This window comes from Camelus dromedarius, chromosome 22 (assembly GCF_036321535.1).
Source record: "Camelus dromedarius isolate mCamDro1 chromosome 22, mCamDro1.pat, whole genome shotgun sequence".
Taxonomy (NCBI): domain Eukaryota; kingdom Metazoa; phylum Chordata; class Mammalia; order Artiodactyla; family Camelidae; genus Camelus; species Camelus dromedarius.
This window is the reverse complement of record NC_087457.1, coordinates 32,388,515-32,402,856: the sequence shown is the minus strand read 5'-3', so window position 1 is coordinate 32,402,856 and position 14,342 is coordinate 32,388,515. Positions and strand designations below refer to the sequence as shown.

General features: G+C 47.1%; 1 protein-coding gene across 8 annotated transcripts in view; it reads left to right on the top strand.

Annotated features, from left to right (window-relative positions):
- Positions 1 to 14,342, top strand: part of MCPH1 (microcephalin 1) — a 186,914-nt gene that overhangs the window by 15,086 nt on the left and 157,486 nt on the right. For 6 of the 8 annotated variants that reach the window (XR_010377381.1, XM_031440370.2, XM_064477602.1 and 3 more), the window contains exons 4-8: positions 4,338 to 4,425; positions 6,166 to 6,280; positions 7,816 to 7,959; positions 9,037 to 9,126; positions 11,248 to 12,426. Coding sequence is in view for 7 of the 8 variants with exons in the window: in XM_031440370.2 (XP_031296230.1) it covers positions 4,338 to 4,425; positions 6,166 to 6,280; positions 7,816 to 7,959; positions 9,037 to 9,126; positions 11,248 to 12,426 (1,616 nt within the window). In the remaining variant the exon portion in view is untranslated. Of the gene's footprint in view, positions 1 to 1,207; positions 1,300 to 4,337; positions 4,426 to 6,165; positions 6,281 to 7,815; positions 7,960 to 9,036; positions 9,127 to 11,247; positions 12,427 to 14,342 lie in introns of all 8 variants that reach the window. The other 2 variants (XM_031440374.2, XM_064477603.1) reach the window with 1 other exon arrangement.

The following is a 14,342-nucleotide window of genomic DNA, read 5'->3' as shown; positions in this document are numbered from 1 at the left end:
AAATAAAGAACATTTTCATCACCTGATAGTTTCCCACATCCCTTGTAAGTCAGCTTCCCTGCCTTCTCCCCCCACCAGGTTTGTCACAATCGATCAGTTTGCTTTGCCTGTTGTAGCATCCTGTGTAAATGGAGTCATCCGATGTGTATTGTGTTGTGCCTGCTTTTGTTCAACGTGATGTTTTTGAGATTTATCCTTGTGGATGTATATGTATCAGTAATTTCGTTTAACAGCTGAGTAGTATTGTTGCACGCATGTACCAGTTTGTTCATCCATTCACCTGTTAATGGATGTTTGGGTAGTTTTCAGTTTTTGGTTGTTGGGACTCAGGTTCTGTGATCAGTCATGTTTGTGACCTTGTGTGTCTTCACTTCTCCTGGATCGATACCCAGACTGTTGTCCAAGGCGGTTGTGTAATTTTCCACTCCTGCCAGCGGGGCGTCAGTCTTCACTTGCCCCACATCTTTACCGCCACTTGGAATTTCTCAATCTTGACTTCTAGCCATTCCAGTGGATATGTAGTGGTACTGATGGTTTTGTTTTTGCTTTGATGATGGATATAACCCCCTCATTTAAGGTGTGCAATTCAGTGGGTTTTGATGTATTTGCAGAGTTGTGCAAGCACCAGCACAATCAGTTGAAGCATTGTCACCACCTCAGAATGAAACTTTTACATCCCTGGTCCCCACGCCCCCAGCCCAGGGCAGCCACTGGTCTCCTCCCTATCCCTATGGGTTTGCCTGTTCTGGACATCTTGTGTAACAGAACCACACTGTATGTGGGCTTTGGGCCTGGCTTCTTTCTCATAACGTAGTGTTTTCCCGATCCCTCCACGTTGTAGCATGTGTCAGAATCTCCTCATTTCTCATGGAGTATTCCATCGTATGGGTATGTCACGTGTATCCATATCATACACGATTTGCAAATATTTTCTCCCATTCTGCAGGTTTTTACATCTCCTTTACAGTTTCCTTTGAAGCAAAAAGGTTTTAATTTTGATGAAGTCTAGTATATTTTTGTTTGTTTCTTTGTGCTTTGGTGTCATTTAAAAAATTACCGCCAAAACCAGGATCACAAAGATTTACTTCTATCTTTTTTCCTAAGAATTTTATAGTTTTAACTCTTACATGTAGATCTTTGATGCATTTTGAGTTATCTTTAGCGTGTGGTACGAGGTAGGGGTCTAATTTCATTCTTTTTTGTGTAGGTTGTCCTACAGTTGTCCCAGCACCATTTGTTGAAAAGACTTGTTCTTTCCCCAATGGCTTATGTTGGCCTCTTGTCAAAAATCAATTAACCGTAAGTTTGAAGATCTCATCTGGTTTTAGTTTGTATTCCCCTGACGACTACTGCTGAACATAGGCTAACGAGCTTGGTGACTGTTTGTGTATTGTCTTTGGTTTAAATCTTGTGCTTTATCTTTTTCTTTCTTTATCATGTCTTTCAAAGCATTTCAAGTCTTTTGTTGAAGTCCAGTTTTTCATTTTCTTTTGTGCTTTGTTTTCGATATTCTAAGTGTCTTTGCCTGCTTGACAATCATGAATTTTTTAGTGCATTTTCTTTTAGGAGCTTTATAGTTTTAGCTTTTGTGTGTAGTTCTGTGATCTGTTGTGAGCTATATATGTATATTTTTTGGTATGTGCTTACATGTATGCTGTAAGATAAGGAGGTCAGAAGTGTTCGTCTTTCTACAGTTTACTCATTGTTCAGAAAATCTTTTCGAGTGCTTACTCTGTCAGGCATTGGGGTTACAGCTCTGACTCAGCAGGAGTGTTCCCTGCTTTCATGGGACACACTTTTAATGAGGAAAATGAGTTTTGTAAGTGCAGGAAGACTTGCTTGAGGTCCTTAAAGGTCCAGGAGGGCCACTGGAGTCGGTTACCGTGCTTGGACCAGGTGCTTGGGGAGGCCTCTTGGAGGTGGTGAGCTTTGAGCTGAGGCGAGAGAGACATGAAGGAGGACGGAGGAGGATGGGCGCCCGGGGGAGGGAGGGTCACTGCGGTGGGCGGGGCATGTGCCCCAGGAGGCCCCCAGGCGGGCGGACGACAGTACTGGCATCTGGTGAGGATAGGACGCTTTGGGACAGACGTGCTCCCTCAGGCCTGGCCTCAGGAGTGGAGCTTCACTACATCCATCCTCATCCCAGGACATCCCCGGCGTGTGCAGGATGGAGGCGCTGGGCGAGTCCCTGGGTATAAATAAATACATCCAGATCTGAGCTTGTTGTCATTTCCAGCTGCTCCTAAACTTGGTTTCCCTTCCCTGTCCTGTTATGAAGAGAGCCCCCCCCCGCAACACACACACACACCCACCACCACCACCACCACCAGAAAATCAACTAGTCTTACAAGGTTTATAGTGAACACACTTGTCCCCTGTTAACCCATTCCTATTCCCCGGAGGCAACGCCTCTGCTCGTGCGGCTCCTTCTGGAACTCTGACTTCCCTCCAGACTGCTAATTAACGGGGCTTCTCTGCTGCCTTGATGGTTCTCAGCGTTATCTAGTGACTTCCTGAAGTGGAAGCGAGGGCTTGGTTTCCACCCAGCTGCCTTCGGGGGACCCCACCCCGTGTGCGTGCGTCTGCTGTGTGCACACCCTCCCCCAGGACTCTTACCCTCTCATTATTCCAGTGCATGTGATCAGTTAAATCAGTTGTTTTGTTGATGCCATTATGACTGTGGATGTGGTTTTTAGCTGTATCTGAAAACGCACCACAAATACATTTCCTTTCCTGTGAAGGTTGGTCCTGCCTGAGCTGGGCCTGGCGTCTGTGGTCCGGGGTGTCTCTGGACCAGAGACATTGTCTGAGAGCAGAGCCCAGGGCCTCTGCTTTGCTGGAGGGGCGAGTGGGGCGTAGTCAGGAGCGAGGCTGCCTCTGCTCACACCCACCCTCGCCTCCCTCCCAAGCCCCTCTGGCTGTGAGGGGAGGACTCCCACCCTTCCTGTTCGCTCTCCCCTGCCCTACCCCCCATCCCCAAACTGCCGGGCTGGGGCTTCTGTTTGTTTCAGGTCCCCAGACACCTCTTACCTACTCTTTATTTCTGTTGTTTTGTTTTCCTTTACTGTCATTTGATTGGGGCTTTAGGGAGAAGACAGAAAAACGTAAGTGCTCAGCTGGCCAGATTTAACCAGGGGTCAGGCACACTCTGTTCTTATCCTGAGTGTTGCCCAGTCCAGGATCCCTGGCCCAGCCTCCCAGGCTTTGCTGAAATCTTGGGCGTCTCCTACCCCAGTAGCCCTGGTCTCAGTGTCCCTGTCCTGGAGCTTGTCCCTCAGTGACCTGTCCAGGGCCCCTCACACTCCTTATGCCATAGAGCCTTTGCGACACCGGCCTGGCCTGTGTCACTGTCTCCTGACTCCTTTTCATTCACTTCATAACGTGAGGGTGTGTGTTGTCCCCAAGTCACAGCCCAGTTCACTTCGATCGCTGCCTTTTGTCTCTGCTCTTCTAGACAGAAGACCTGAGTCCCCAGACCTGCTCCCTCGTGCTGGCTCCATCAGGTGGTGGCCCTCCTGACCCTGTCCTGTCACCTTGCTGTCTGACCTCTGCTCTGCCTTCTTGTCCTTCACTTGTCCCAGTGATTGTGCTGCATTCTTTACATTTTTACAGCTTTGGAAATTTTGTTCACATCTGGCTTAACAGAAGACAGTTGCATTCTCACATCTGCTTCTGCGTTTGATGTGCAGGGTGACTCATGTTGTGCCTCTGACTGCCGTGTGCTCATGAGGAGTGGGAGGCAGGGATGTGTTCTTACCAAGTAACAGTAGTTCTGAGCTCGCATCGGGGTCTTCTGTCTGCATGCTGAGATTCACAGCCACGTGTCACTGTTCAACATTTAGTATGCAAATGCTGGTTGGAAATACACTTAAATTACAGTGCAATAAAAAAAAAAGGATGAGGAAGAATATATCCCTACTGATGTAGAAAGCTAAGAATGAAAAGGAAATTCTAGGAACGTGTGTGTACAGAATTGTGCAGTAAAGTATGTCTCACTTTAAGAATGGAGATTGCACGCCAATGGGACAACAGCCTGCACCAAGAGGGCTGTGGCATGTGTTTATACCTTTATGAGGGCCACACACTGAGCATCTTGACGTGTTACAAGTCTGAAATTATTGCATAAAAATTGTACTTCCTGTATCTGCTGCTCACTTCCCTTACTCACGTAGAGAAGATCTGGAAAGCTGAATTTGTATTGCCTTTTGTGTTTGGTAACAATGGGCCTGTTAACGTGGCCTGCGCGGGCTGTCTTAAGTTGCTGACTGACGCGCATGCAGGTCAAGGCCGTGTGGCGGCAGCGGGGACACACTCACGACTCTGCTGTAATTCCCCAGATGCAGGACAGCCGGCGCGCACGTGGACGAGGCGCTGTACCCCGCGGCCAGCACTAACGAGCACTTCCCGAGCCTAATTAAGAGAAAAGTAAGTACTCCACTTCAGTGTGGACCGTGGCCATCAGGAATTTATTCTCTTTTTTATTCCTAGAAAATCAAACTTTAGAAAAACATTCAGGAGTTGTCTTAAACATTGCAATTGATGATACTGGTCTTTTCACACTTCTTTTTTAACATGTTATAGAGATTATTTTATCCCACGAATGCTTTAATGTGATTTGTAAGAAATAGAAGAGACTGTGTTTGGCCAGTGGAAAGCTCAGAGTTGCCAAGAGACCAGCGTCCATTTAGGTGCTCTGGTAACTCCTTCAGAATTCAGGGTGTTACGTCTCTAGTAAAATACATTTCATCTGTGGGGCTGGAAAATCTCAAAGTCTGAAGCTGAAACAGCCGAGTATATAAAGTTATTTATTATAGAAAATCTGTGCAGATACAAAGATACTGCTTTCATTTGAGGTCTGATTCACCTTTGAACTATAACCCTTTAAGGTTTTTATTATTTAAAAGTTTAATTGATTTCTGGATTTGTGGATAAATGAGTCCACTGAGGCGGATCCGTCACTTTGTTGTCACATGAGAATCCCTGTTGGAGCAAGGATCTGCAGACTCTCCAAACTGCGTCAGGCAGAGCAGGACTGTACATTTCCTGTAGGTTACAGGAGACATTCCTGCGGCCTCCAGATTCCATGAAAATAGTAAATCCTGTATCTCCACTACATTTCATCTCAGAGAAGCCGGAACTCGCCAGTGTAGCGATGGGAACCTCACCTCAGTCTCCGTCTTGGTCTCACCGGATGGTAGTGAAAGAGAACGTTTCAAGATTCTGTCATAGATAAGCAGTAGCCGTGTCTACTGTTTTAAGAAGTTTTTATTTTAAACGCATCAACAATAAGAGCGCATTCGCACTGTAATACATTGTGTAAGCACAGATCAGGCAGATTCTTTTAATTTCCCTTCTCTCGGAGTAAGCACTTTGACTCGGGTCCTTGCGGGTCGGATGGCCTTCAGTACGTGTGTGTTGCACACATGCACGCACAGGCGTTTTATATGAATGGGGCTCCTACGTCACGTGTACTATTTGGTGGGCTGCTTTTTCTTCACTTAACCGTGTTTTCACGTTTTATGTCAGTGTGTACATGGCTGCACTTTCTCCTCCTGCTCCGTGTTACACAGTGTAGCTGTGTCTTAGGTTCATGCAGCCTTAGATCATTGACAGTTTCTATTAAGTATGTTGTTTAGGTGACGTATTTGAGTTTATCTGTGCAAGTGGACTATCTGGAAATGGACTCCACGGCCCCTCCCGTAGTGTACAGGAGCATCTGTTTTTGACACTCTGCCCAAGGCTGGATTTTATTCATCTTTGAAATTATTCCAATTCTGAAACATCAATAATGTCTGCTCATACCCTTCACCACTTAAGTTGTGTTTATCCGTAAAAGCATTCCCTTTCCTTCTCTTTTCCAAGTGCAGTTGCAAGTTAAACTTGACTAAAGAACCTTCATGGGAACTAAGAATGCTGGGATCCTGAAAATGCCTCAGAAAACCTAACCACTTAACATGTAGCCGTGATTCAGTCTTAAAATTCTGTCCGTATTTTTGTAGTTGCAGGCAATTGGTATTTCCAATTTGCATACAGTGCAAGACATGCCTCTTTAAGAAGGTTTTATTGTTGCTGTTACAAAAGGTGTCAGGAGTGTGCGTGAGAGGCCTCTTTTCCTGTCTTACAGAGTTGCGGTACACTATTAATTTTTATGTCCTTTCTGTACAGCGCAAGTGTATGCAGCCCAAAGATTTTATTCCTAAAACCCCAGAGAATGATAAAAGACTGCAAAAGAAATTTGAGAAAATGGCGAAAGCGCTCCAGCAGCAGAAAACAACTCTGGGTAAGCTGTGCGGTGCCGGCTGGTCCTTGGCGCTTGTGTTTGTGCTGGGCTGACTTGCCTGGCGGCCGGTGCGTCCCGGGGGACGGAGCTCGGGGACCGCAGTCGTTTTAACAGGGCAGGTAGGAGAGGTGCGAGCCGCCTGCACGACACTTCCCTGCAGCCGTGGTGGGGCCACGCATTGAACCTGCCCATCACGGAGTCCGAGCCATTCATCAGACTGAGAGAACTTAATGTTTTCACGAATGATTCCAGGAGAAATGTGAGCTTTGATTGGTTATCCCTATTGAAGTAAATCCCTACTTATTTCTGCTTTGTTTTATATATAATTTGTATTTTTACCCAATACTTGGTCTTTTTGTTTTGTTACCCAAAATAGGCAAATGTTAGATGACACATTCTTTTAATGATTTGGAAAAATACTTTCAAACATCATCAAACTTGAAAGTACTTTAATGTGTTTTTAGTATTGCTTTTTTTTGGTCTTTTTCACTATTCTCTGAGTTTCGTGTTTCAGACCAATCCTGACCCGTCACTGATACAGGTGGGCAGTCTTGGTAACTATACTGCACAGCGTAGAAATAGAAAGCAGTAATTCCTCCAGTTTTTCCCTCTGTTTTAGTCTGTATTGCTGTGACATAAAGTCTCTGCTCTGTGTTCTGGAATTATTCACACAGAATTAGCAGGCTTTGCTTTAAGTTTTAAGTCTGTCAGTGGTGACGCAGCACAGCTGACTGGGACGTACAGCCTGTGAGCGCTGCCGGACGGTTCCCAGAGCTGCCTGTGCCCTTTGTTTTGTGCTTCACCCCTCCCTTGCCCGATGGATCAGGTCTCTTTCTCTCTGTGCCACACTGGTCCCTCCCTACCAAAGCGGCACTGACCGTGTGGCGCTGCTTCAGACAGAAACACAGATTCTCCTTGGCATCTGTCTGCCCTGACACCCCTCACCCACCAGGACCCCCAGACCCTGCTCTTAAGCGCTCTCCTGACTCCTCCTCTGCTCCTCTTCAGAGCCCACGCCAGCCTCACGGGAGCGTCATGGCAGCTTCTTGACTGGCCTTCCAGCCACTCTCTCCCCACCTCCACCTCCCGTGCTTCAGTCAGAAGGCTATAACTCTCAGCTCCCTGGACACCCCACCCAGGTTTAAAATGCCTCAGTGTCATCCTAAGGAGACATACTCAGAGTAGAATCCACACTCAGGAACCAGATTGCATCCTGGCCTTCCCTTCTCTTAACTCCGTGTCTCAGTTTCGTCATCTTTAACGGGGCTCCTGTTACCTGACGCCTCAGGTCAGAGGCCGTGGAAGGAGGTGGTGCAGGGGTTGTGCTCCTCGGGGCGAAGCAGACGGGGCCGCAGGTTGTGGTGGGGGATCACGGCCATGGTGGCGGGTGAAGTGGTGCTGGTAGTAGGTGATGGCGTCGAAAGGGAAGAGGAAAGCTGTGGAGTGGGGGGGCAGGGTGTCCTTGAAAGAAATCATGTCGTTGAAGGAGGAAGGCATTTTTTTGAGCTTAAAACTGGATTTTTGTGTATTTTCAGATAACGATGTGCCTGTTCTCTTATTTGAATCTAACGGCTCCTTGATGTACAGTCCCAGCATTAAAATCTGCAGCGGCCGCTGCAGTGCAATGCGGGAGAGGCTGCAGGAGATGAAGGAGAAGCGGGAAAACCTTTCCCCGACCTGTGAGTGCCTGCGTTTCATACGGTGACAGTTGTGAAATAGGTGGTTAAATGGTGGTGGAAAGAGGTTTTCCTCTGTCACATAGATGTTTCAGTTAGTTTCCTGATTCTACCAGTTTTTTTACCTGTTTCAGTTTTCTTCCATAAAATCTTGTACTTTATTAAGATTTTTACTTTGCAGTGTTAATTCTGCTACTTTACTGCCTTCAGCACAGTTTGAAATCAACAACTGAAAGTTTTCTCTGTGCTCACCTTCCTTATATCTTGGTTTGTTTTCATTTTATAATCGCTGCTTAAGCATTCTCAAAACAGTATCCTTTTAAGTCTCCTTAAAAAAAATCTTTGAATATGAGACCAAAATGTCTGTTTTATTTCTGGTCTGTTGCATGTGTAGCCTTTGAAGAGAACATCTGTGACCCTAGTTGTTAAACGTTGATGTCCTGGATGTTTCCCTGAAACCTGTAAAGTTTCTCCACCTCGACAGCATGGATGTTCTGGGCGGGGTAGCTTTGTTGGTGGGGCGTCCTGCGCACGGCAGAATGTCAGGCAGCGTCCGCGGCCTCTGCCTGCTAGCTGCTAGCAGCCTGGCTCACACTCCACCCCACCGCCCACACGTGGCACCGAGCTGTCTGTGGACGTTACTCGCGTCTGCAGGAGCCCAGGCTCCGCTGGTGGAGGCCCTGCTCTGTTACGGACGCGGCTGCCGTGCTCATCCGCGAGGAGAGTCTCAGTTATCGAGCAGTGAGACTAACTGAGGTGTTGGCCTGGCCAGCTTCTGGGTAGGGCCAGGCTGGCTGACTGTCCAAGATCCCTTCCAGCTTTTATTGTCCTAGGGTTTCCTGCCTTTTTTTATGATACGGTTTGTATAAATTATTCTTTAATGGTTCTCATCATCTGTAATAGATACAAGTAACACAGTTTTGTGCTTGTTTTTAAGTCTAGAGGGCACAGCACAAGGAATAAGTGTGTGTGTGCACGTGTGTGACACACGTCGGAGTGGGTCATTGGGCTTACAACAGGCCTCATCTATTACAAGGTGTCAGAGTTGTACCTGATGAAGAGTTTCGATTATGTTTGCAGCATCCCAGATGATTGAAAGTTCTCATGATGACACCATGAACTCTCCGTGTGAAGCGCCTTTGAACATTTCACATAATACTTTGTGTTCAGGTAAAATTATCTTCTTTTCTGCAGTATATTTAAGCTTTGAGAATATTGTTACTCTCTTATTTGGAATTTCTTCTGACGAGAACGGTTAGTTAAAAACCAGAACTGATGAATTTCACCCTGAAATTGTGTTGTACTGAAATTAAGGCATGGGAAATTACATGAGTTAAGCATCCTTTTGGTTCCTCTGGTTTTCCTCCTAGGCGTTTGTTTTCCTGGCACAGAATCATTTGCTCATTAAAAGAAAAAAAAATGTTGTGCTCGTACGTGAAGCAGTCTGCACACAGTTTAACCTGTGCGGTCCTGAGAACAGGAGTAGAGGAAAAGTTGTTCTACACAGTGTGTGATGAGTGCATGGACCCAGTCATCGAATGGGGCCAGGAAGTCTGTGCAGATCATCAGCAACTATAGGAGACAGAAGATTTCTAATCGGAAGCAGTGTTGGAAAGAGTCGATAAAACTAGTCATGCCTTGTGCGTAGTGTTGTAAAAGCGGGAGCCTTCCCTTCGCTCTGAGCGGTGGTTTTTTCTGGGTGTAGCTGCTTTGGTTGAATCCCATTTCGTGTCATTTGCTCACCCGCCCCTGTTGGGGCCACGTAAATCTCAGTGACTGTTACAGAGTGTCCCCTGAGAGTCACAGCAGTGACAAACCAGAGCAGAGCCCCGGTATTGGGAGTTTAAACAAAGCTTCCTATTTGTGTGTGGCTTATTCTTCAGTCTCTTTGGTGTGTGTTGAAATTATTTGCTGATTTATCTTGAATAATCCCCATGTCATGATTTCATTTTTGGTGCGTCAGTTTCCTTCCATGAGTCCGCTGTTGCTGTGTGGTGGGCACTGCTCTGCGTGTCTGTATCTCATTTAATTCCCCCGTGAGCCCCATGACGTAGGCGCTGTTGTCCGGGTTCTGCTGGTGAGGAAGCCAGGTCAGAGAGAGGTCGGATGGCTCGTACAGAGTCACACACATTGTGAGCGGCTGAGCCAGGGTTCGAACCTTGGCAGTCCCACTTCAGAATGTACACTCCAGTGCCGTGTCACGCTGCTTGTCAGCCTTTTGAAAAGTGAGCTAAGCGTATTCAGCTGCTAAAGTTAACTAAAAGTGCCCCATGATTCCAGCTGTTGACTTAGGGACACACGGCACTGTCCATCTGCTGGCCTTTCCCCTGTTCCCCAAGCTACCTCTCCTCTTTAAAAGCAGAGCATTAGTGGTGTCAGCGAGAGAGTTAAGGCACTTCTGTTGCTCCCAGTGTGGCGTTACTGTGAAGTGGAGGTCCTCCCTCTGTTCAGCAAACGCTGAGCCCCTGCCAGGGGAGCCAGCGCGGAGCAAGCGGCTCCAGGTCCCAGAAAGTAGTGTCCATGCTGGGGCTCCTAGCCGAGAGAGGGACAGACAGGCGCAGGGCCGTGGGGCGGTGGGATGCGCGCTCTTAGAGATCTAGGTGGAGTCCTGAGTGACAGGAGGATGTGTGCCTAGACCTGGTGAGGTTGGTGCAAGGATTTGCCTAGATGGTGACATCCCGGTGGGTTTTGAAGGAAGGGTGGTGTTTATCCAGATGAGAGCATGGAGCAGGGACAAGGCCAGGATGTGTAAACACGCTGACAGTTTGCAGGGGAGAGGTGGCAGTTCTGCGTTACCCTCGAGTTGCGTGGGATCAGAACTCGGGTCTGCCAGGTGGAATGTGAGCCTCATGTGAGGGCTTCGCTCTGCAGCGGGGGAGCCTGGTAGCTGTGTCCAATGTGGATGCTTTGTGATAGACGCATGCTTGGTGTCAACCCAAAAGTGGTAGTTCTCACCTTCGGGAATTTTTGGCCTCCTCGAGGATTTAATGACAAGGTGTGGGTGTGCGTCCTGGGGAAAGGTGCAGAGGCATGTGAGCATCCAGAACGTGTCCTCCCTCTCCACCCCGACCCTCCCCACCCTGTCCTGTCTGATACCCGCGTGGGAGCCCTGGTTCCTGGGTTAGAAATGCTGTCTGGGAGGTGTCATGACGTGTTGCGGAGGAGAACCAGGGTGTAGGGGATGCCCTTCCGAACCAGTAGCTACACTGAAGTATCGCTTCATTGATTGAAAGTACTTTCATAATAATTTAAATAATTTTTAAGAGTTACTTCTTTACTAATATTTTCCAGAGGACTCCTGTGCTGGTGGTCTGCACTCGTCTTTCGATGATCTTTGTGGAAGCTCTCGACGTGGGAATCAGGAGAGGAAATTGGACAGATTCGTGGATGAAATTAAAAGTGACACGTGTGTTTTGTCACCCATGTTGAAAACCAGCAGTGCTCGTCCTTCAGCATCTCCCTGCTCCCTCAGTCAGTTAACTCCTTGGAAACCTGCCGGCGACCTTTGCAGAGGAGGGACGCGCCAGCAGGAAGAGCCTGTGGGAGAGGTGACCGCGGCGCTGTCGGGAGGACCGTCTGCGGGGGGGTGTGATGAGAAGAGGGGCTTGTCTCCTGCGTTACCAGCAACAGGAGGGCCCCCCGTGGGACGGTCACGACCCAGGAGTTCCTCAGCAAAGAGAAAAAGGATGTCGGAGAACCCACAGCCCCCTCCTGTGGAGACACTGAAGACAAAGCGGCGGCGCAGGGAGCCGGCCGCACCCAGGTTGCAGCCATGTGCATCGGAAAGTGGCCTGCAGTTCGTGACCAGATCTGTGGTCCAGACTCTGGACTTCGGGGAGTCCCCGTACGATGATTACTTTTCTCCTGATAACCTTCAGGAGAGGAATTCAGAGAATCTTCCTCCTGGGCTCCTGGCGGCCTCCAGCCGGGCTCAGCTCCACTGCAGAAGAAACCTTTCTAAGAGAGAGAGAACCAGTATCTTGGAAATGTCTGACTTTTCCTGCATCGGCAGAAACCCCATGTCAGTCGACGGTGCCCATTTAACAGCAAAAACCGGCCCCAGCCTTCAGAAGCCCGTCAGTGACAGAGCAGAGACGGCTTTGCGGTGCTTGGTGTCTCAGGGAAACCCTGCTGCTGGAGAGACCCCAGGGTGCTGGTCACAGGCCGTGGCTCAGAGCGGAGGGGACGGACACCTGGGTGGGCGAGACTTTCCCACCATCCATGGGCTCGCTCCTCAGAAGGAGCACCCAGGGCCAGGACAGCAAGGCGATTTACTTCCTTTGAAAGGCAGCAGTGAGGAAGTGCAAGGATCGATTGATGCAGAAAGCGTACAGAGGGAAGATACTCCTCAGACACTGACGTCCTCTGAAGGTGGAACACAAAGTGATTGCCAGCTAAGCTCTGTGGGTGACTGTAATGCGGAGACGTCTGCGGAGAGAAGGGAGAACTTGCCCAGAGGACAGAGTGAAAGTATGTGAATCCCCTTTACACGTCTCTCTGTCCTAAGACTACGGAGCAGCGCCTCCATCTTCCAAGTCTGTCCCAGCTTTCTCACTATTAAAATCTGCCCTCCATTTTAACTGAAGGATGTGTGTGTGGTATTTACAGTGATACTTTACCTCCTGTGGGAATTGATGGCCTGCTGCCCCGTGGAATTTCTAGGTTCCTTAGTCAAAGCTGCTGTTGTGAATACATTTCGCTGAGCCTTTTCCTTATAGGTGAAAAGAAAAAGTGGTGCCTGAAACAAGTGATGGACCAGAGTGAGTGCTTTTCCTTGTGTCAGTATTGCCTCTCACCGTGACTCTCTGTGCAAAGAGCATGCTGGCGGAGAATTCTTAAAAATCTCAGCTCGTGATGGTAAGGCTGTTTATTTTAGAAGGGAAATTAAGGCAGTGTAAGCCATTCATTCCGTCAAGAAAGGAAAAAAGTGAATGTGGAAGTAAATTATCAATATTTATTTTTAGAGCAGCTTTGGGCAGTTGGGCAGTGTTAAGTAAAAAGAATTATTAATATTTTGCTTAAGTAGTTCATGGTAACTGGCCTTATTTGACTTCTATTTATTTTGCTTTAAGCATATTACTTAAATAGGTTTATTCCTATCTGTAATTTTATTATAACCATAGTAACAAACTAATTATAGTAATTGTAGCAAAAGCAGCAACAATAGAAAACTTTTTGCACTTTCTGATTATAAGCACAAACAGGTTTCAGCCATCATAAGTGAAGAGATCTTGAACTTTATCTTTACTTTCAATAAGGCCAAGTTTATTCTTCATCGTTTTTCTACTCGTATTGTTTTAACCACCCTTTTCAAGATGAAGAAGTTATAGAGGTTGAAATAACCACAGATGTGTATCTTTTCCTTGGATATAAACTCCCCAAAATCATCTCACAAAAAGAATTTGTATAGTACTAGCCTACTTTTTATATCTGAGCTTTCTGAAATACATAAAATTTTATTTATCATACATTTATAAAGTATGTAAAAACATAAAACTCGACAAAATATTTTGTTCTAGGATTAGTGTGTGTTCTCAAAATATTTATTTTAAATATATTCTAAAGTTAATACAAGGCAGTAGATGTACAGAATTGTTTTGATAGCCAAGAATATCCTGTTCTTACAGCTTTCATTCTCATTCTTAGTTTTCATCTTGTGTATTTCAGAGCTTTTGAATAATGTTTAATGACATACGAACAGAAATTAAGGTTAAAAAAAAAGCTGGTTTCAGATGGTGCAGTGCACCTGCAGTCCCAGCATTGTGAAGAGTATGATTGTTCTCAGAATCAGGTGGACAGCCTGTCCCGGCACGTACCTCCGTGTCCAGGGCCCCGGGAGGTCTGGACACGAGGTGTGGGCCGTCACACGATGGGGGCAGGCAGGCTCCCAGTGTCGCTCAGTATGACTCAAGTGGAAACACATTCTCTGGGCCCTCATGTGAGGACATCTCCTAGAATCGCCTTATTTTATGTCATTCTCAGGGACAGAAAATCATTGAATTTAAGACAGGGAAAGACTCACCTATTGTCTAGCCTAAACCTAACCCTTTGTTTTGTGGTGGTAAAATCAAGACCCAGAGCTGTCTTAGGTTGTCCACAGCCCGCCCACCTGCATCGCACCTCTCTGGGAGTCTGTCGTAGGTGAAAGCGTGTGGCTTTTAGACATTCCATAGAGGCTGAAGCTGTGGAGCAGGAAAACCCGCTCTGCACATCCAGTTGTACCTCTCTGGATCTTTGATGTTACAATAAAGGCCTTCTTCCAATGTCTGTTTTCCGTTCAGTTTTCCTCATTGCCCCTGAAGTATCTAAGGTAGATAGTGTGCAGTGAAGTCCATGAGAGCAGGTTACAGAGAGATTCGGTAATAAACATTAACAGGACAGGAATG